Below are 21,095 nucleotides of genomic sequence, written 5' to 3'. Positions count from 1 at the left end.
AAGGAAGGGAGGGTGAAAGAGAAAGTCATTACAGTCTTAGAACTGTATCTATGAACAATACTGCACCTATTCAAAAACTAAAAAACAAAGTTAAAAGACAAATAAATGGTGGTGAGGTGATAAGATGGTGTGGCTGTCTAACCAGAACATGTTCAATCCAGGGCAAGTGAATATGCTATTATTGGAATATGTCTCTTCCTTTTCTCTGATAGAAAATTGCCCTAAGAATTTACCTACCCCATCAAAGATCACATGTACACATCTTTCTTTGTGAATAATTTTATAGTTTCTTTCATATATATCCTCTTTGTTTTATGCATTTTTACTTAAAGGTATTCCTGAGTACTTTTTGTGTGTTTGCTTGTTATTGTAAATGAGGACCATTTATTAATACAATTTCTAGTTATTGTGGTATATTGTACCTTTAAATTAATATGTACATTTGTTTTACTTCTGCTTTGAACTGGTTCTAAAACTTTAGGTGTCCTCACTAATTTAAGTGCTCATTAAGTAGAATCAATTTATATCTGTATGTCAAGATTTTACCTATTTAAAATTTCTTTTATTACTTGTAATTGCTATGGTCCTACATGGTTGAATCAAATATAATTTCATTTGTAGACTTTGAATATACACTTAAGAACTGGGTAACACATTCACTTTTAGAGTAGACCGCCAGGTTTTGGTACTAAAGTAACGCTAGCTTAAAAAATGGGGAGACAACTGTTTGGCCTAGCGCTTCAGACACCACTGGAATGTTCACATCCCATGTCAGAATGCCTGGATTAAGTCCTGGTTCCACTATCCATTCCAGCTGCCTGTTAATGCATACCGTTGGAGGCAGAAATGACAGCTAAAATACTCAGGTCCGGCAACCGGCATGGGAGATCTGAAGTGAGGCTCCCAACTTTTACCTAAACAAGCCCTGGCTTTGCAGGCAATTGAGGAATGAACCAGCAGATGAAAGATCTCTGTGTCTCTGCTTCCAAACTGAAACATGTAAATGACTCTGCAACATTGTCAATTCTGTAGTGCTGTCACAGAATTGAACTTGGTTATACCAAGAAAATTGGAGAAAATCGAGTAATAAAAATATCTGTCTCTAAAGTATTGTGGACAATTCATCTTTGATATCATTTTCCATGTTTCTGCTCCTACAAAACCATCTCGTTTTCAACTCCTCAATAAGTTCTGCTACCTAACATTTTGTTAGATGCTTTTAAATTACAGTGAGAGTTTTGCTGATTTACCCCCCAAATGCCCACAACAGCCAGGGTTGGGCCATGCTGAACACAGGCGCCCAGAATTCAAGCTCAGCCTCCCACATGGGTGGTAGGAATTCAGGCACTGGAGCCATCATCTGCAGGAACAGACAATGCAGCAGCAAGAAGCTGGACCGGAAGCAGAGGAACCAGGACTCAAGGCAGCTGCTGTGATATGGGGTGTGGGCATCCAGAGACGGGACTTACCTGCTCTATCAACTGCCTGCTTACAATTGCACTAACATGTCTTTAAGAAATCTTAGTATTGGTTGTTAAATTACATCTAATACTTTAAATTTTGTTTTATTATTCATCTTTGTTTTTTTATTACATTTGCTACAGGCTCATCCATTTTTAACCACCCTCCCCAAACTCTATACCTCTTGGCTTCATATTACATTGCATATTAGTCATATAATTTCATTCTTAATTCTTAATAATAAAAATTATTATGAATTTACTTCTGAATACTGCTGTCAAAAACTTTGATAAACCATGGTCTCATTTCCATTATTTTTCATCAGTCTGCTAGTATTTCTCTGGCCTGATACTTGCATACAAATGTATTCTGCAATATTTAAGTGGTTGAAGATTTATTTAAATGAGTTTTTATTTTGAAAACACTGTATAATATCAGAGAAGGAGGTCTTCGTGATTTCTACTTTCAGGAGTTTTGCAAAGGTTTTCTTTATGGTATAACATGACAGTTAAAAACATTTTCTGTAATTTTTCCTTTGTATTACAGTTTTTTCTTTACATATTTGAATGTGCTTTTTTTGTTTAAAAAAATCGTGACTACAATCACGTAAAATTGATCTCTTGGGGTTAACATCATTGCATGGTTATTGTTCCTGATTTATCTTTTGCGAATGCAGATGAACCAAACTCAAATATCTGTTTTGGAAGACTGATTGATCGGAAGGAGGTGAGCTTGAATTCCGAGCAGTCAGTGGAAAGCTTCTTAAAATAATTCAAGTGAGAAGTCATGGGTGATTTAAAGGCAACAGAGAAGATTCTAACAGGTTAGAGACATCAAGACTTGTAATTACTCATGCTGGAGAAAGGTTTAGTCAGAGATGAGTGTGACACCCCTGGTTCTGACTTAATTGGTCATTGTTTTATAATAAAAGAGGAGCAAGAGCTGGGTTGGCTTTTCAGAATAGGCCATTTTCTTCATATGTCGAATCTCAAAGACTCAAGTCCAGACCTAAAAGCTCAGGGTTGGATCTTTGCCAGTTGATTGCTTACTCAAACCAAAGATCTTCAATCTCCATGTAAAATACTAGGCTGCATATTCATAAACTCCAGTGAAACCACATTTCTTTTACGTGATAAGAGCTCTTGCATCAACTGTTTAGACTAAGCTAGAAGGAATTAGTTTCCTATAGGATACCCAAGGTAGCCTGTATGTGAAGGTGACATTTGCCACAAGAGGGCAGCATCACCTAATAAATTATACATTGAACCTTTGGCCCAATAGGGGGTGAGTTGGGGGAGGCAGTGTAAGTTCATGGAACCAGAGGACCTCCCACTCCATAAACACCAAAACTTCCTTCTGTCTTCAAGGTCACAATTGTAGTTACTCCTAAGTGACTGGTAGTGGCAGATGTTCCTACAGTGGGAGGAAAGAAGACATGAAATTTATCAAGGGAGCTGAAGGGGAAGCCCCTGAATCCTCTCACTCTTGTAACACAGTCAGCAGTCACCTAGGACGGTGTACACATTCTTTGTAAGTGTTGGTGTCTGTACAACCAGCATCTCACAAAGGCCTCTAGTTCCTGCTGAAATTTTTGCTACCCCTAAACAGTTCCCAGTAAATCTTCAGGATAAGTGGCAATTCATGCCAGAGTTCCAATGTCCTCCCCACTCTGGGACTGCAAGTCTGAAGGACTATCCAGCTCCTGAAACAAGTACTGATATTGCAACTTCCACTCCTGACTTGGATACGAGCACAGAGTCTATAGGCCACGTGAACACAGAGCAAGGAATACTGCTAATACCAGAGAAGCTCCTCAGTCCCTCACTGGATCTGCGAATCTGAATAACAGGGAGGGCAATGAGCACGCTGAGCCACAGGAACAGCCGAGATCCCTCTTGGAGCTCTCATCCACTAGAGCAAATATGGAGATTACAGGCATAGGGAGTCTGCACTACAAAACAAAAAGTAACTGGAACTGAAGCTAAATCATGCTACCAAATCAACACCCAGATGTGGATCTCCAAGAAAAAGACTTCAATCAACAAAAATCACCCCTCTAAAACTCATACAGACAAGCAACATCCCAGAAGTACAAAAGCCACCACAGACACACAAAACACGTGAATAAGTAAGCTAATAAAATTCCCCAAATGAACATAATGATGCATCAATCCCAGACTAGGGAGATGGATGACATACCTGAAAAAGAATTTTAAATAATCATTGCAAGTTACTCAGAGACAAAAGAGAAAACACTCACATGAAATTAGGAAATCAATACACATAGCATGGATGAGAAATAGAGTGCAAAAAAAAAAACTTTGAAAAAGAACCAAACGGAAATATTAGAAATAATGAGCTAAATAAGTCAAATAAAAAATACAATGGAAATCCATAACAGTCTAGATAAGGGGAAAAAAAGACTGCCTGAACTAGAAGACAAGCCTTTTGAAATATCTCAATCAGACATAAAGAAAAAGAAGAAGAAGAAAAAATTTAACAGAATAAAAACAGTATCTAGGAATTCTGGGATCCCATCAAGCAGCTCAATATGTGAACCACAGAAATTGCTGAAGGAATTGCAAAAATGGTTTAGAAAACCTAGTCAATGAAATAATAGCAGGAAATACCACTAATTAGGAGAAAGATACAGATAAATATAGGAAGCTTGGGCCCGGCGCGCTTGCGTAGTGGTTAAAGTCTTCGCCTTGCACGTGCCGGGATCCCATATGGGCGCCGGTTCTAATCCCGGCAGCAACACTTCCCATCCAGCTCCCTGCTTGTGGCCTGGGAAAGCAGTCGAGGACGGTCCAAAGCTTTGGGACCCTGCACCCGTGTGGCAGACCCAGAGGAGGTTCCTGGCTCCTGGCTTCGGATTGGCATAGCACCGGCCATTGCAGTCATTTGGGGAGTGAACCATCGGATGGAAGATCTTCCTCTCTGTCTCTCCTCCTCTCTGTATATCTGACTTTCCAATAAATAAATAAATCTTTTAAAAAAAGAAATGTAGGAAGCTCATAGGACTCCAAATAGACATGATGAGAAAAAGATCTTCACCAATATTCATGTAAGACATAGAGCGTAGCCTAAAATTCACAAGAGAAAATGTCAAATAATTTTTAATGAAAATACCATCAGCTTGACTGCAAATGTTAGAATAGGAACCCTATTTTCATTTCTTCAGTTGTTGCTCATACTAAATTCTTCACTGACTCTCATGTCCTACAGTAGCATCATTTTCTTCAAGGAGGTTCTTGGTTTTCTTTTTCATTTCTTCAGTGACACATTAGTCAGTCAGTAGCATGTTGTTTAACTTCATGGTGTTGTTAGTTTCTTTTTCTTCCTGTTGTTGATTATGTTTTGTGGCTTTTCTTTTAAGGGGATGTATAGTAACTGTGTGATGGAGACTGTCCTATCCACATGTGAGGATACAATGCAGTATGCATCTCTACTTCCAGACAAAGATGGACTCCCAATGAGACTGTTTACTCTCTCTTGACAATAGGGTGCTGGCCTCTGCCGTTGTCCATGCCCGCATTATGCACTTATGATTTCTGATACTTAAGGATGCACATCACGCAGAAACAGAAGGGCAATCAGCATCATAAAGAAATGTGAAGGCAGGAAATCTACTAGTGGAAGAACAAAAGCTATTTAAAACAACCAGATTCTTATGGAAAAACTGCAGGACCAAGTCATTAATTTGTCAATGATAATCTTGAATGTAGCTAGACTAAATTGCTCAATTAAAAGTTACAGACTGATGGAATATGTATATCCATGTTACAGGTTAAGAAATACACAGACTGAAAATGAAAGGATGAAAAAAGATATTTCATGCAAATGGAAATCAAAAACAGGCAGGAATGGCTATAGTTAAATGAGACAAACTGCAAAACAAAAAATATTAAAAGGAGGGCCCAGCACAGTAGCCTAGTGGCTAATGTCCTCGCCTTGCACGCGCTTGGATCCCATATGGTTGCTGGTTCATATCCCAGCCTGCTATGGTGCTGGTTCATTTCCTGATGCACTACTTCCCATCCAGCTCCCTGCTTGTGGCCTGGGAAAGCAGTCGAAGATGGCCCAACGTCTTGGGACCCTGCACCCGCTTGGGAGATCCAGAAGACGCTCCTGGCTCCTGGCTTCGGTCAGCTCAGCTGTTGCCGTTGCGGCCACTTGAGGAGTAAATCAATGTTTGGAAGATCTTTCTCCCTGTCTCTCCTCTCTACAAGTCTGACTTTCCAATAAAAATAAAATTTAAAAAATGGTTAAAAGGAACAAAGAATGCATATAATGATCAATGGATCAATTCAGCAAGAAGATATGACTATCATAAATGCATATGCACCTACGTTCAGTGCACCCAGTTTTATATAAATAACCATTAAGGAATCTAAAAGTGAGAGACAAGCTCCAATACAGTAAGATCCCATTTTCATCAACCCGACAAGAAATGTCAACCAAGAAACAACAGTGCTAATCTACACTACGGACCCGATGAACTTAACAGATACCTACGAAACATTCTTACCCCACAGCTGCAAAACATACTTTCTCTATCATCAGTACATGGAACATTCTCTAAGATAACCATTTAGCAGACCATAAAACAATTCTGAATGCATTTTTAAAAACTGAAATATATGTATTGTATGCCTTTTCTGAATCACAATGGAATGAAGCTGGAAATAACAACCAAAAAGAAACTCTATAAATTCCTACATCAAAAAGTGGAAAGAAAAATTTAAAAAGCAATACAGAAGACTAATAAAATCAACAGTTGGATTTAAAACACTGACTAATCATTAATTAGATTAAACAAGAAAAAGAGAAATCAACAAAATTAGGAATGAAAAATGGAGATATTTTGAAGAATCAATTAAAAACTAGTATGAAAACCCATATGCCAACAAATTGGAAAATCTAGAAGAAAGAGATTTCTGGAAACATAATTTACCAAAATTGAGGTATGAATACATAGAAAATCTGAAATAATAACAAATGTTGAGACTGAAAGAGTAACAAGGAGTCTCCCAACAAAGAAAAGCCCGGGAAAGGATGGTTTCAAAGCTTAACAAAAGTTGTAAGGAAAAAGCAATATGAATTCTTCTCAAATCACTCAAAACAACTGAAAAGGAGTGAAGTCTTCCAGTCTCATTCTATGAGGCCAGCATTACCTTAATTCCAAAACTAGGAAGGTATACAACAACAAAAAAGAAAAAAAAAACTATCACTGATTAATGTAGAAGCAAAAAGTTCTCAACAAAATACTAGCAAAGGAAATACAGCAATACGTCAAAAGATTATCCACCCCAACAAAGAGGGCTTTTTCCCAGGGATGCCAGGATGATTATTCAACATATGCAAATCAATAAGCATGAGACATCACATTAACAGAATAAAGGATGAAAACCATATGATTATCTCAACAGATACAGCGAAAACATTTGGTATAATACAATATCCTTTCATGATATAACCCTTCAAATGCTAGATATAGAAGGAACATACATTGTCAATAAATACAATGTGTAAAAATCCTACAACCAGAATCATACTGAATGGGGAAAAGCTAGAGGTGAGGCCTTCCCACTAAGATCTAGAACCAGGCAAATATACCTACTTGAACAACTTTTATTCAACGTATTTCTGAAAGTTTTAGCCAGCACCAATAGGGAAGAAAAAGTAATAATAAAGTGGATTCAAATTGGAGAAGAGGAAGTCGAACTATCTCTGTTCTCAGATCCCATGATTCTTTGCATAGAATGAAAGACTCCACTAAGAGACTATTGGATGTGATAAAAGAATTGAGCAAAACTGCAGGATACAAAATAAACAAATAAACAAAATAAACAAAACAATTATTCCTATGCACCAACAATGATCTGCCAGTATGGAATACACTCAAAAAAAAAGCGGGGTGGGGGGGAGCCACCCTATGACCCAGCCACCTCACTCCTTATTAATATGTCCATAGGAGTCAACATATCAGAGATAACTGTACTCCTGTGTAGCCCAATTTAGAATAGCAAAGGTAACAATCTAAATGCCAATCACCTGATGATTGGATAAAGAAAGTGTGATATATATGCACAGTGGAGTATCACTCAACTGGGAAAAAAAAAGTCCTGGGGCTGGTACTGTGGTATATTAAGCTAAGCTTCCATCTTCAGTGCCAGCATGCCATATATGATCAGGTTCGTGTTCCAGCTGCTTTATTTCCAATCCAGCTCCCTGTTAATGGCCCCAGAATTCAGCAAAGGATGGCCCAAGTCCTCAGGCCCCACACCCATGTGAGACATCGGAAGATGCTCCTTGCTCCTGCCTTCAGCTTGGCTCAGGCTTTGCTCATGGCTAATGGCCTTTAGGAATTAACCAGCAGATGGAAGATCTCTTTATCTCTGTCTCTCTGCCTTTCAAATAAAATGAAAATAAATCTTTTTTTAAAAATGAAATTCTGACTTTTTTAAGAGATTCATTTATTTGTTTGAAAATTAAAATTTACCGGGCCCGGCGGCGTGGCCTAGCAGCTAAACTCCTCGCCTTGAAAGCCCCGGGATCCCATATGGGCGCCGGTTCTAATCCCAGCAGCTCCACTTCCCATCCAGCTCCCTGCTTGTGGCCTGGGAAAGCAGTTGAGGACGGCCCAATGCATTGGGACACTGCACCCGCGTGGGAGACCCGGAAGAGGTTCCAGGTTCCCGGCTTCGGATCGGCGCGTACCGGCCCGTTGCGGCTCACTTGGGGAGTGAATTATCGGACGGAAGATCTTCCTCTCTGTCTCTCCTCCTCCGTGTATATCTGGCTGTAATAAAATGAATAAATCTTTAAAAAAAAAAAAAAGAAAATTAAAATTTACTGAGAGATGGAGAGAGATTTCCGTCCACTGTTTGACTCCCAAGAAGGACGCAATGGATCAGGAGTTAGGAGCTTCATCCAGGTCCCCTACATAGGTGGAAGGGGCCCAGACGCTTGTGTCACCTTCTGTTGCTTTTCCCAAGCGGTTAGGAATGAACTAGATCAGAAGCGGAACAACCAAGATGTCAACTGTTACACATCTTACTGGGCAGCCTTACCAAGTTACAACACAGGCTTCAAAATCCCAACCCCTGTAAGAAAGTAGATGGAATTCGAGGTCATTATGCTAAGTGAAATAAACCAGACACAGAAAGAAAAAATAATCATGCTTTTTTTCATATGTGGAAGTTAATATAGAGAGTATAAAGATGGTATGGGTATTATATTGTTTCGTATACAGTTTATAAACATTGTCTTCACTAAATTATACCATCTACGTGACATTATATGTCTTTCCTCAGTTTACGATCATTGCCATGAATTTCTCATTTTGCAATATTAACTTCCCGGTTTTCAAAGAAATAAGAGTATTTTTGTGTGTGTATGATATCTACACATGAAGTAAACACGGTAAGATGTTGAAAATCCTTGAATCTTAAAATACATTTTTAAAATGATTCTAGTAGCACAAAGGATAAAAATCAGTGTCATCCTCTGCCCCATAAATGTGTACAAGTATTATTAACTAGCTATTTTACTAAATAAGAAACTAAGACTAAAGGAAAGACTCAATGGGCTTAGAATATTGAATTGTTTGCATCTTTTAAATCAGAGTTGGTCCAGTGGCATTCTGAGCATCCGAATTCAGACTGTAGGGAGTGGGAAAGGAAATGGCAGGTACAAAAGTGGAGACAGGCAGCACAGACTCCCTTTGAGATTGAATGTGAACAAAGGCAGGAGGGGCAGTTGACAGCAGGAGGATTGTACGAAGATGCTTTAAAATGGGTTTCTAACAAGCACTAAGATGGAGAATGGCAGGCGTGTGGCTGGCTAAAGGAAACAAATCAACAGAGACCAGTAAGTCTGAGCCCCAGGAGTCCAAGCAAAGGGCAAATGAGAGAAAGGCCACAGAGCAAGTTTACCAACATGCAGCAGCTTCGCTGCATTATCTCCATGTCCATGGATGAGCAAATCTCAACAATTTGTGTCAAAACATAATGTACCTTGTGGCGAAATTTTTGAAATCCACATGTTTTTCATAATATGCATTTTCCTTACCTTCGTTTTGCTGCTTTGTCATTCCAATTACCTGGAATATCTTATTTTTCAAATTCTCCATTTTTGCTTGAATTCTGCCTTCTCTGTGAAGCCCTACCCCATTGATCCCTTCCAAAGTGATTTCTATTTCTCTCTAATCATAATAGCAATTTCTGTTTGAACAATCTACTTGAAAATCACAGAAAAACCCTGTGAAACCTCCTCCACTGCTTTCTCTTTTTTAAAAAAATCTATTTTGGTCACATGTGTGTCTTTTCTCCCCTGTTAGTTTGTAACACTCATTAAGAGTAGAGTTTCTGTCTTAAAGTTTGCCAGGGTCCCTTTAAATCTCCACTGATATGTGGTTTAGCAGTGCCAACCTGTTACGAAAGAGGAAATGGGAAAAATGTTAAGTAGGCATTTGGTGTATTTTGAGTCACTTAGTTCTCTCTCAAGTCCATATAAAAAACTGAGTCTTAGAGAGACAAAATAAATGATGAATAGCAATATGGCTAGTATGTGGCAGTATCAAGTTTTGCCCCAAAGGGCCTTTCTTCTATATCAATTCTGTTTCAGTTGTCCATAGAATTCTGTTCCCATGAAACCCCACTGTCCTTGATGGCATTATTAGGGACATACCTCTATCAATGCTTTATTGCCAATCAAGTAGTTTCAAGGACTTCTGTTCCTTACAGCAAGTCTCCTGCACCTTACCTCCTGACAATCAGCTTGAGGATCCGGAAGGAGCCTTTGATGAGGATGAGGGCCTCTTGGCGGGAGCCATATAATGGAGTGCCATTGATATTCACCAGCTCATCACCAGTCCTCATCTTCTGGGACAGGGCTGCTTTGCCTCCATCTTCAATCTGCATTGCAAAGAACAAACAGAAAGCAGGTGGTAAGGCAAATTCTTCCCCCAAATTCTACTTCCTGTTTTCTCTCAACCATGGACCCACAAACAATACTGGGAAATCAGTGCAGCCAGCTCCCAAGAGCAACTAAGGTGCTGATCACTGGCCATTATTTACTGATGGCAGAATTTGGGCAAGCCCTTGAGAAAGAAGGAAACACAAAGAAAGCAACCCCTGCCTGAAGCAAAGAAAAGTCCAGCATGACACAGCAGAATAGAGCCACAAATGATAGCCAGAGGATCTAGACTCCAGCCAAATGAAGTTTGCTGTCTTTTCCTATCCTTGAGAACGACAAGCTAGAGTTTGGATTCTGGCTCTACTACTTCACAGTGGTCCGACTCTAAGCAAATCATGTAGCAACTCTATGTCTCAATTATCTTGTGTGTGAAATGTAGATACCAAGATACCGGCCTCAGGGGATCGTTAGCATGTGAGTGTTCACAAAAGGCTTGTGGAAGGGACTAACATTTGGAGCAGTGGCTAAGATTTTGCGAAGTACCTAGATTCGAGTCCCAGCTCTGCTTCCAACTCCAGCTTCCTACTAATGTGCACCATGGGAAAAAGCAGTGCTGGCCAAGTGTTTGAGTGCCTGCCTAGGAGACCTGGATTCAGTTCTCAGCTCCTAGCTTTGACCTTGCCCAGCCCTTGCACTTGCAAGCAATTGAGGAGTAAACCAGTCGATGGGACACCTCTCTTTCTCTTCCGCTCTCTTTCTGTCTTTCAAATAAATTTTAAAAATTATAATCAAAATAAAGGGTAGTAAAAAATTAAATTAAATGATTTAGGCAAACAAAATGTTGAAATCTATACAGTCTTCAAACACTTCATGGAAAATGCATATTATGAAAAATTATACATGGATTTAATTTTTCTATGAATGGTTTCTATAAATGATTTTTAAATTTCATTTCCCCACAAAATTTTTGAAGTAGCTTCATATGGAATGTCTGGGAACAATAAGTCTTTAATAAATATGAGCTGTTATTATAACGAGAGGACTGACTCTGAAGACCTTAAAGGTAGCTTTCAAATCAATAGGTTGCAAGTACCATTGCAAATTCAAAAGATACAAAATCAGTTCAAAGTAGTCACTCAATTAGCTCTGGCTCTTTAGCAAGTGCCTAGCATAATGCTCTCGGTGCTTGGCACACTGTACATACAAAAAAAGCTGAGCCTATGATGCTTGTTGTGACCATGGCTAAAAAAATGATCAAGCCTGGAAGCACCAAACACTAAGGCAGAAGTAGTAACACAGGCAGTAGATAAAAACAAAGCAAACCAGAGTGTCCCTGCTTCATGCTGATTTTATATGTAAGCTTCTACCTATTAGAATATCAATTTCATTCATAATGGTAGGAGTCGTCTCATCCATAATTTATTCCTTAAATGTTCAGTAAATTTCTATTAAGTGCAAGAATACATATTAAATGCTAGAGATACAGACATAAACAAAGCTCATAATTCCTAGTTTACAATGCAAGTTACTAACATTTATATGCCCACTGTAATGGACAGGTAGAAAACAGTTTCATATGCAATGTAATTAAGAAAACTTGCTTGGGATAGGGGTAGGAGAGGTAGGGATGATTTACCAGTCTTACGGAAAAGCTAGACATTAAGTGGAGCAACCAGGGGCCAGTCTTCAGCGAAAGTGCTTTCACATTTACTTCTGTCCTTGTTACGATGCTTTAGTCATTTACTGCATCTCCAAAATCTATCCCTATGCCATTGAAGTACTGCTGAACTCTAGAGTAGCCAGTTCATGTGTAACTTGGCAGATTAGACCCACCCCCAACAAAGTACAGAGGAAAAGGCTAAATCTGGACATCAAAAACCTGAATTAAATTAATCTAAGTTAAATCATAGACTACTATTAAATGCATTGCTTTGCCTGACAATGTTAGTCAAGTGACTCATGTTAGTCAAGTGACATTACATACATATACACATAAATGTATACACATACAGTATATACACATATATTGTATATATACACTGCACATTTATATGTACATTCATATTTACTATTCTATATATACTACATATTTGTGCGTATGTCTATAAATATATATGTATATAAATGTATATGCAAGTGTGTGTGTATATATATATATATATATATATATATATATATACCTTTGCTTTGGTGCTTGGGCTGCCATTCAAGACACAAAAAGCCAATATTGGTAAGAGGGGAATAATTTCTAGCAAATTAATTAGGATTACAATATTATTTCCATGGTCATCATCAATATAACATTACAGTCACTGTCACCTACCATCAAACAAAAATTGGGAAAAGCAAAGAAAAGTTATATTCCAAAGACTCATTCCTTTGGCACCATGGAAGGCCATGGACAGCAGGCAGAACTTACAACAGAAATCAGGCATTTGGACGTGCTTCTTGGCGCTTACAAAGAACCACAAACAGGAGTCTGACTAATGAATGCTAACAAAATTCCCGATGATCTCCATTAGTCGTAATTCACTCTACCCACTTTTTAATTCATGCAACTCAATTATCCACATTACTAGTACCACAAGTCTTTCCTTGAATGTGTATTGATATTAAGCACTATCTTTAGCTAATTAAGCACTCTGTTACATCAGCAAGAATTCTGTTTGTTCTAGGCCCAGAGATGAAATGAGGATTCAAAACCATTTAAACTAAAATGCCTAATTACTGCTGCAGTCAAAGCATGAGCATTTTGTATTCCCTTATGCCACTTCAGCCACCGCTGTCTAAGCCCTTGTAGAGACTCTTTCCCGGTCTATAGCCTCAAGCTGACCCTTCCTGTCCCTTTTTCTGCTTCACACCCCTTCTTGGTCACCAGTAATGAGAACAGAACAGACATGTCAATTGTAATAATGCTACTTTCACCACAAGTGTGAGAGAGCTCAGACAAGAAACCAGCAGATTTGAGTTAGCCAGGACACAATTCCCAAAGCCCTGGAAGGTTTGGTAAAAGATCCTTTGGATCATACTCCAAACTAGCACATTTCCAGATCCAAATGATTTATTGAGCTGCATAATGGACTGCTTCCTCTTCTGGACTTCAGAGTTCTTTTTTAATGATTGCCCGTTGGTTTTCCTCCTCCCCCTACAACTCTAGATTGTTGAGATCCAGCACATCTTTCATTTATTGTTTGGCCTCCTGACAGCCAGTTCTCCAGGTCAGTGGCTGAACCACACATTTGTTTATATGGAAGATAAAACAGATGGTCACATTTCTAGTAAGAAAAAAGGAAGGAAAAATAAATGGAAGGGAGAGAGAGAAAAACAAAAGAAGTTTATTATAATATAATATAATATAACATATATTCTATAACAGATTTTGTTTTTACTGTCCCTCCCCTCCCATCTAGTAACACTGGCGAGGGTCCAGGAAAGGTGTGAATTAACTTGCTGAAATTACACTTGATCTTAGCCAAAAGGCCGAGAAGTGATAACTTGCTGAAATTAACTTGCCCTGTTGAGGAGCTGTGTAACGTCCTGTGATGCCGTCTTTTCTCGTAAGGCTGGTCAGCTTCCCAACTCTTCCTGAATGAGACCTTCAGGGAGGTTTTCCTGTCTCATTTGAAGTGTTGTGAGTTCTCAGATTAGACACAGATGCATTGGAATGCCAGTATAAACACACATCACAAAGCCCAATGTAAATGATGGTTAACGTACGTGTCATTTTGGATTATCCAAGTGATGGCAGGGCTAGTAGGGAATGGCCCAAGTAATTGGAAATTGATTGCATAGAGGTCAGATAACCAAAAGCCAGCTGGTGCTGGGAACACCAGGAAGAGCTGATTGACCTTGGACAAGTCCCTTTCCATACTTGGGGCCTCTCTTAACCCTTTATGGACCTTAATACACAATCTTTTTGGGTTCTGAAAGCCCTAGGCCAGGACAGGTCTGGCATTCAGTGACCTGCGAACAGTGAGAAAAGTCAATGCATTATCCTTCTGCTGACACAGATAATCCTGGCTTTTCTCCCCATTTGTCCCTTGGATTCACCCTTGTCTCCTTCCTTCAAAACTGACTAATTAACGCCCGGCACTCAGCTCCCCTTGGTCTTTAGGCATTGTTTCAGATGGTTCACCCAGTTTGGAATACATAAGAAGACACAGTTGGGCCACTGAGATAGATTCCTGACGTTTCATTTTGTACTAATGAGCTGATGCTTTGGACATTTTTGATGGGTCTTCAGTGAAGCATAAAGGGCTTTGAGAGCTGTCAACAATGTGACAAGCTGGCCTCTTGAGAGTAAAGGCAAAAAAAAAAAAAAAAAAACCCTGGATTTAACAGCACTTGCTAGCTCTCTATTAGACTTCCTTGAGTCTCTGGAACAAATTTAGGAGTTATGAAAAAGTGAAGAAAAGAAATAATAGATGAAACTGTATTTTTAAAATTCATTCAGTAGGAGGAGCACCATCTGCAACATTAACAGGTGTTGAAGCGTTACTATAATAGTGCAGGGGCAGCATTAAAAATCAGTGACATAGTTGTGGATACCTCAGCTTGCTACACGAAATCTATTGGGAAAAAGAAACAGAAATCTATTGAAACATCCTTGGTTAATTCAAGAGCTTCTGGTCAAATTACCAGCCTATACTCCTACTGCTATACCAGCTTATCCATAGTCTAAAGGAAAACAACATAATAATATTAATTTCATTGCACATTCCTTTCTTTCCAAATACAGAGAAACAGTCCACTCAAAATACAGTAATTCTGCTGAATATGGAGATGTATCCTCTGCATTCTTTTTAGCCCTTTTGAGAGACTGTCAAATTTTAGTAACACTCCAGGCATCTGTACATATAACTTGTTCTGGGAAATCAATAGAAAATAGAGATGGAGATAAGTTGGCTTTGGGAAGTTTAACTACTAGGAAGTAAGCTAATGAAAGAATGGACTAGGTCCTCAATTATCTTAAAACTTAGTTTGAAATCTAGAGCAAAAGCTGGATCTGATCTGCCCTCTCTTCTCTGCTGGCATCCTTGAGAATCTCAACATGCCAGGGGAAACTAATCAGGGTGTCCTGGACATAGGAAGCTCTGGGCATTTCAACTTCTGTAATCTGCTTGCCTTGGTTTTCAAAACTCTAGATCCCAGGGTGTCGACACTGGCTACTTTCACTGGTCTCTCTCAGTAAATCCTTCCCCCCACCCCCCACACACACTCCTTAAAAATCCCTTTCAAATTTCCAAAGCAGTTTAGATTAGAAAAAAAACAAAAACTCCATTGCTCATAATTTAATCTTCTTCCCCCTACCTTTTCAAAAAGCAAAGAGAAAAAGAAAAACCTGTTCCTTAAATAAATGAGAATTCAAAAACAATCACTAATGAAGAAGACATAAGCAGGCACAGGTCAAAGCAGTAATGTCTGGATAGAGAGCAGCAAAGTGGGTATCACGGGAGAAACTATGCTTTAAAACTGAGAAGCATATGACCATATCCTGTATCACAGTATCTGCTTCAAGGCCCAGCTACTCTGTTTCTGATCCAGCTCCCTACTAACGCACCTGCAAAGCAGTGATGTTGGCCCAAGTCCTTGCCATCTATGTGGAAGATGAGGATAGAGTTTCTGGCTCCTGCCTTTGGCCTAGTCCAGTCTTGACTAATGTAGTTATTTGAGGAATGAACCAGTAAGTAGAAGATTTCTCTCTCTCTCTCTCTCTCTCTCTCTGTATGTGTGTGGGTGTGAGTGTCTTTTCAAATAATTCGTCCCATAGTGGAAAGCTCTGTGGGTCAGACTCATGGGCTGTCCTCACCTTAAGCAAAGCAAAATAAACCGTACCCCACAGCATGCCCCATTCCTACAGACAGCACCCTCCTCTCCAGATACTTAATCATCATCTACTTAACTAATCCTTCCAACAATCTCCCCCCTACCAAGCTCGAACTCAATAAATTTCCCTGGGTATTAGCCCAAATCAAATGCTGGGCATCACTGCCAAAAACTCAGCCACTCAGTCAGCCCAGAGCCAAACTCAGCTCTTGGAATTTGATGATGAGCGGTGGGGGGTAAGTGTGAAAGGCACTGTCCCCACATGAGCAACCAAAGATAATTCTGCTTTTACTCCTAACCAAGTCATGTCATCATGCTGTTTCAGTGTGCCAGGGAGGGGAGACAAAAACAGTATTGCACAAGAGCAAACGCGGAATTTCTTGCACATTGTTAGCAGATATGCTCACTGGGGCCCCATCAACTCTAGCTACTATTTTACACTTGAAGTCTTACACTGACATTAATGCTATCACTGTTTGTCATAATCATTTCTTGGTTTAGAACCACAGCGTCCAGAATAGGGACACTTGCACCCCCAGCTGGTTGCAAGATGATCTCCTGGACTTTTGCTTATGTTCATCCTTTTGTAAAAACTTGAAAATTGAGCTTTCCTAATATTTAGTATTGTTAGAAGGAACTTACATAATCAATAAATAGAATTATGAATAGTAGGGACACATGTTCAAAACATTTCTAATGGTTTAAATGTTTACAAAAAAAACTTTTTGCCTGCAGATTAGGCTTTGTGGCACTATAAACTGCCACTTGGCAAGTGCCTGCATCCCAAATCAGGGTGCCTGGTTCAAAGCCTAGCTACTCTGCTTCTCATTCAGCTCCTTGCTGATGTGCCTAGGTAGAGAACAGGATGCGGTTCTTGGCACTTGGACATGGACTGGACCAGCCCTTACCGTTGCAGGCATTGGAAGAGTGAACTAGTACATGAAAAATTCTCTCTCTCTCTCCCCACTTCATTTCCCCCTTTCAAATCAATAAATTTTTATGAACATTATTTTTAATGGCCAGGTCATAGACCTGAATTAGAGGCCTAAAACCATGAAGTTTCAGAGGAAAACATGCAAAGATTTCTCAGACAAGATCCAAAGAGCAGTAACTATAAAAGAAAAAGTCATATATCGCAGTTCATAAACAAAAAAACTTCGACAAAAACCACTGCCAAATAAAAAGTAAAAGGAGAGAATGTAACCTGGGAAGGATATTTATAATGCATACATATGACAAAAATGTCTATCCAAAATATTTCTTAAAACAACTACAAATCAGGAAGAAAAAGACAGTCAATTAGCATTTGGCAGAAGACTGGACTAGACACTCCCTTGAAGAAGATAGCCAAATGCCCCATAAGTATACGAAAAGATGCTGAATGTAATTTTTTATCAAAGTAATGCAATTTAAACTCACAATAAAATATCACTACATATCCACCAGAACATCTAATTTTTTAAAAAATCTGAAAATACTAAGTACCAGCTGGAATATACAGCAATATGAATTCTTTAGATTGCTGACAGGAATGTAAAATTATACAACCACTGTGGAAATCTGTATACCCACTCTCAGATCCAGCAATTTCACACCAAGCGATACCCAAGAAAAGTATGTATGTTCATAAAAGATTTCATTGTTCATAGCAGCTTTATTCATTATAGACAAAACTAGGAGAAACCATAATGTATACTAAAACACACGTGGAGTGGGCATTTGATGTAGCACTTAACATGCTTTTCGGTGTACTCATATTTTACATGGAAGCACGGCTCTGCTTGAGTTTAAGTTTGAGGCCCGGCTCTGCTCCCAATCTAGCCTTCTGCTATTGCGCACCCGGGGAAGTAATAATGGTTAGCTTCCTGTTACCCGTGTGGATCCCAACTTTGACCTGGCCAAGCCACGACTATTGAAGGCATTGTGGGAGTGAACCGGAAGATGGGAGATATCTATTACAGTGCCTTTCAAACCCAACAAAACTGTTAAATATATGTTGACACTAGAATGCTGGACTTTATACCACTGTCTATGCCTATAATGTCAGGATACACTTACATAGAAGAATGATGGACTTGTGGCTGTTGTTGAAGAACTAAATTACTGTTATAATATAGGAAAAAACTGTGTGTGGGGGTGGGGAATCCCTGAGCCTAACTAACTGTATTAGGAAAAACAAAGAATTTTTAAAAGATTAATTTTAAGGTATATGCATATCCACAAAATTCCATACTTCACAGTAATAAATAAGAACAAATGATGGATAGCTACATTAAAGTAAATGTCTCAAAATATGCTGGTTGGGAAAGGTCAGACAAAATGGTACATATTCTGCATGATCTCAACTAAAATGAAGGTCAAGGGGCTGGTACCATGGTCTAGTGGGTAAAGCCATCACCTGTGACACCAGCATGGCAAATGAGCACAGGTTTGAGACCTGGCTGCTCCACTTCCAATGATTCAGCTCCCTGCCAATGTATGTAGGAAAGCAGCACAAGACAGACCAAGTGATTCTGCCCTTGCACCCACATGGGAGATTTGGAAGAAGTCCCTGGCTCCTGGTTTTGGCCCAGCTGGCCCAGCACTGGCTCGGCCAGCCTTGTTGTTTGGGAAGGGAACCAGCATATGGAAGATACCTTTCTGTCTGTCTGTATGTCTGCCTCTCTTTGTAACTCTGCCTATCAAATGAATAAGTCTTTGAAAAAAATATATCGAGGTCAAGAACAGACAAAACCTAACCTATGGTGGATAACTAGGCCTGTCTGGTTCCAGAACCAGACTTGAAAATCGCATGTGTAAAAGTTTCATTAAAATTTGTACATTTTATTGTATGTAAGTTATTCCTTAATCTAAAAAATAATAAAAGTTTGCAGAACATATAGCTTATTCTTAGCTAGAAATCAAGGAAAAGTAATATTTTCACACACTGATAGTTTTAATCAAGGTAAAAAAAAATATTTTTTGTAAAAGGCAGACCTCAATTTATAAATTTGCCCATTGTTTCTCTTTGCTTTGAAACGCTATTCATCCACTTCCTACCAATGTGCATGATTTCAGTAAGAAATAAAAATGAAGACCAATACTCCATTTTCTTACCTTTTATGTGATAAAAGGAAAGCGTTTCTTTTATAAATCACCAATAATTTCCCATCTTGATGGAAATAATTTTAAGTTTCCAATAATTTTACATCTTGATGTATCATTAAGAGTGAAATCAATTTCTTGCCTACTGCTACTTCTCTTACTATCCAGACACGTAACTTTCTTATGGTTCCCTGAATTTCCAACATCCAGCACTAGAAGCTGAACTTCATCAAAACATGGACACCTAGGCAACAGGTCTTCCTTACACATTATTCCTGCTCCTTATTTGGATCACACATGCTTTGTGTTTGTCCACATTAATAGCCTCTCAGTCTTTGCAAGAATCTTGCAAAGTTACTGGGTAGAGAAAATGAAGAGAAAATGAAGAGAAATGCTGTGCTGTGCCCCTTACTGCTAGAAGCAGTTGTGAGCAACAGAACCCACTGTGCACAAGCACATTATGTTCCTTTTCATAGAGGTAAAAGTCCAGGACAAACCGGAAAGTTCATAACGTCCTGCAATGATAAGAGAGCAGAATTCCAATCTAGCTGGGAAGCCCAAGAGATCAAAACAACTCATTGCCATTCACGCACCATCCACTCTACCACTGCAGAGAGCGTGTATCAACTCATTGACATGAGCTCTGCATAAGGCCCAAATTAAGATAAGAATGCATGGTAAATTTCACTAAATTTCTACAAAGAAATGGAGATGATACTACTTGGATCAAAAATTTTTTCCTCCATGATCAATCCATTGTTGATGTGAAAACTATTCTTCAAGCTGTTCCAACTTTCTAAATTTTCCAACTGGAGTTTGCATGTGTTGGATACAGGCTTCCAGCCTGAGAGGATGTGATTAACTATCTGGGATCCAAACCATCCCAAAGCCAGGTTCACTGCATAACTCACTGCTGGTCCCTGAAGCCATTTATTTGTAACCCGTTATGTAAAAAAGCCAAAGGCGGTTTCTATAGAGTCATTTCTGGCTGGAAAAAGACCAATGGACTACACGCCCTTTGGAGGAGGGAAAGGTTCCCTCTAGAACCTGCCAGGCCTAGTCCAGCATCCCAGGTGCACATATGCCCAACATCAGGTGCGGGTGAAGGACTGGGCACTTGCATTCTAGTTTGTGCAGAATTGGGCGCGTGCATCTCACTCTTTAGAACACGGTGTGCCCCTTCCCAGGCTCCCTGTCCCCTGTGATGGTTTAATCTCTGATGCTAGCTCTCTGACCTGTGAGAAATGAAAAGGGGGCAGAGGTGTTTAACGACCGTCATCCTTCTCAATGACTTCCATCAAAACCAGCAGCTCACACAGAAATCACCTGCTGAGGCACATACATAGGTTTCAAAGGCAATAGCAATAATAACCCTCACTGACCCTAGGACATATCTACCTTGAAATTAAAGTGGCACACTTGCTGTTGCTTTCAGTTAGTGCTGTGACCAGCAACAAATCACCTGTCACATTGTTCCAGATATCCTGTTCCCTCAGCAGGTGACAAATTTCACCCTGCCTCTTTGCCACTCCACAAAACATTGTTGAATAACATTAAAAAAAAAAAAAAAAGGAATCTCAGGCCCAGCACGATAGCATAGTGTTAAGGCCTTTGCCTTGAACATGCGCTGGGATCCCATATTGGCACCAGTTCGTAGCCTGGTGGCCCCACTTCCCGTCCAGCTCCCTGCCTATGGCCTGGACCCTGCACCCATGTGGGAGACCCAGAGGAGGATCCTGGCTCCTGGCTTCGGATTGGCTCAGCTCTGGCCATTGCGGCCGCTTGGGGAGTGAATCATCGGA

The 21,095-nt window shown here is 39.5% G+C and overlaps 1 protein-coding gene and 1 pseudogene across 1 annotated transcript in view; both read right to left on the bottom strand.

Annotated features, from left to right (window-relative positions):
• Nucleotides 1-21,095, bottom strand: part of SHROOM4 (shroom family member 4) — a 221,304-nt gene that overhangs the window by 99,998 nt on the left and 100,211 nt on the right. The window contains exon 2 of the mRNA XM_058658470.1: nt 10,231-10,382. Coding sequence (XP_058514453.1) covers nt 10,231-10,382 — 152 coding nt within the window. The remainder of the gene's footprint in view (nt 1-10,230; nt 10,383-21,095) is intronic.
• LOC131478671 (U2 spliceosomal RNA) lies at nt 13,712-13,875 on the bottom strand (annotated as a pseudogene).

The sequence above is a fragment of the Ochotona princeps genome, chromosome X (assembly GCF_030435755.1).
Source record: "Ochotona princeps isolate mOchPri1 chromosome X, mOchPri1.hap1, whole genome shotgun sequence".
NCBI classification, from domain to species: Eukaryota; Metazoa; Chordata; class Mammalia; order Lagomorpha; family Ochotonidae; genus Ochotona; species Ochotona princeps.
The sequence above is the reverse complement of the archived record's forward strand: the minus strand, read 5'-3'. Positions and strand labels throughout refer to the sequence as shown.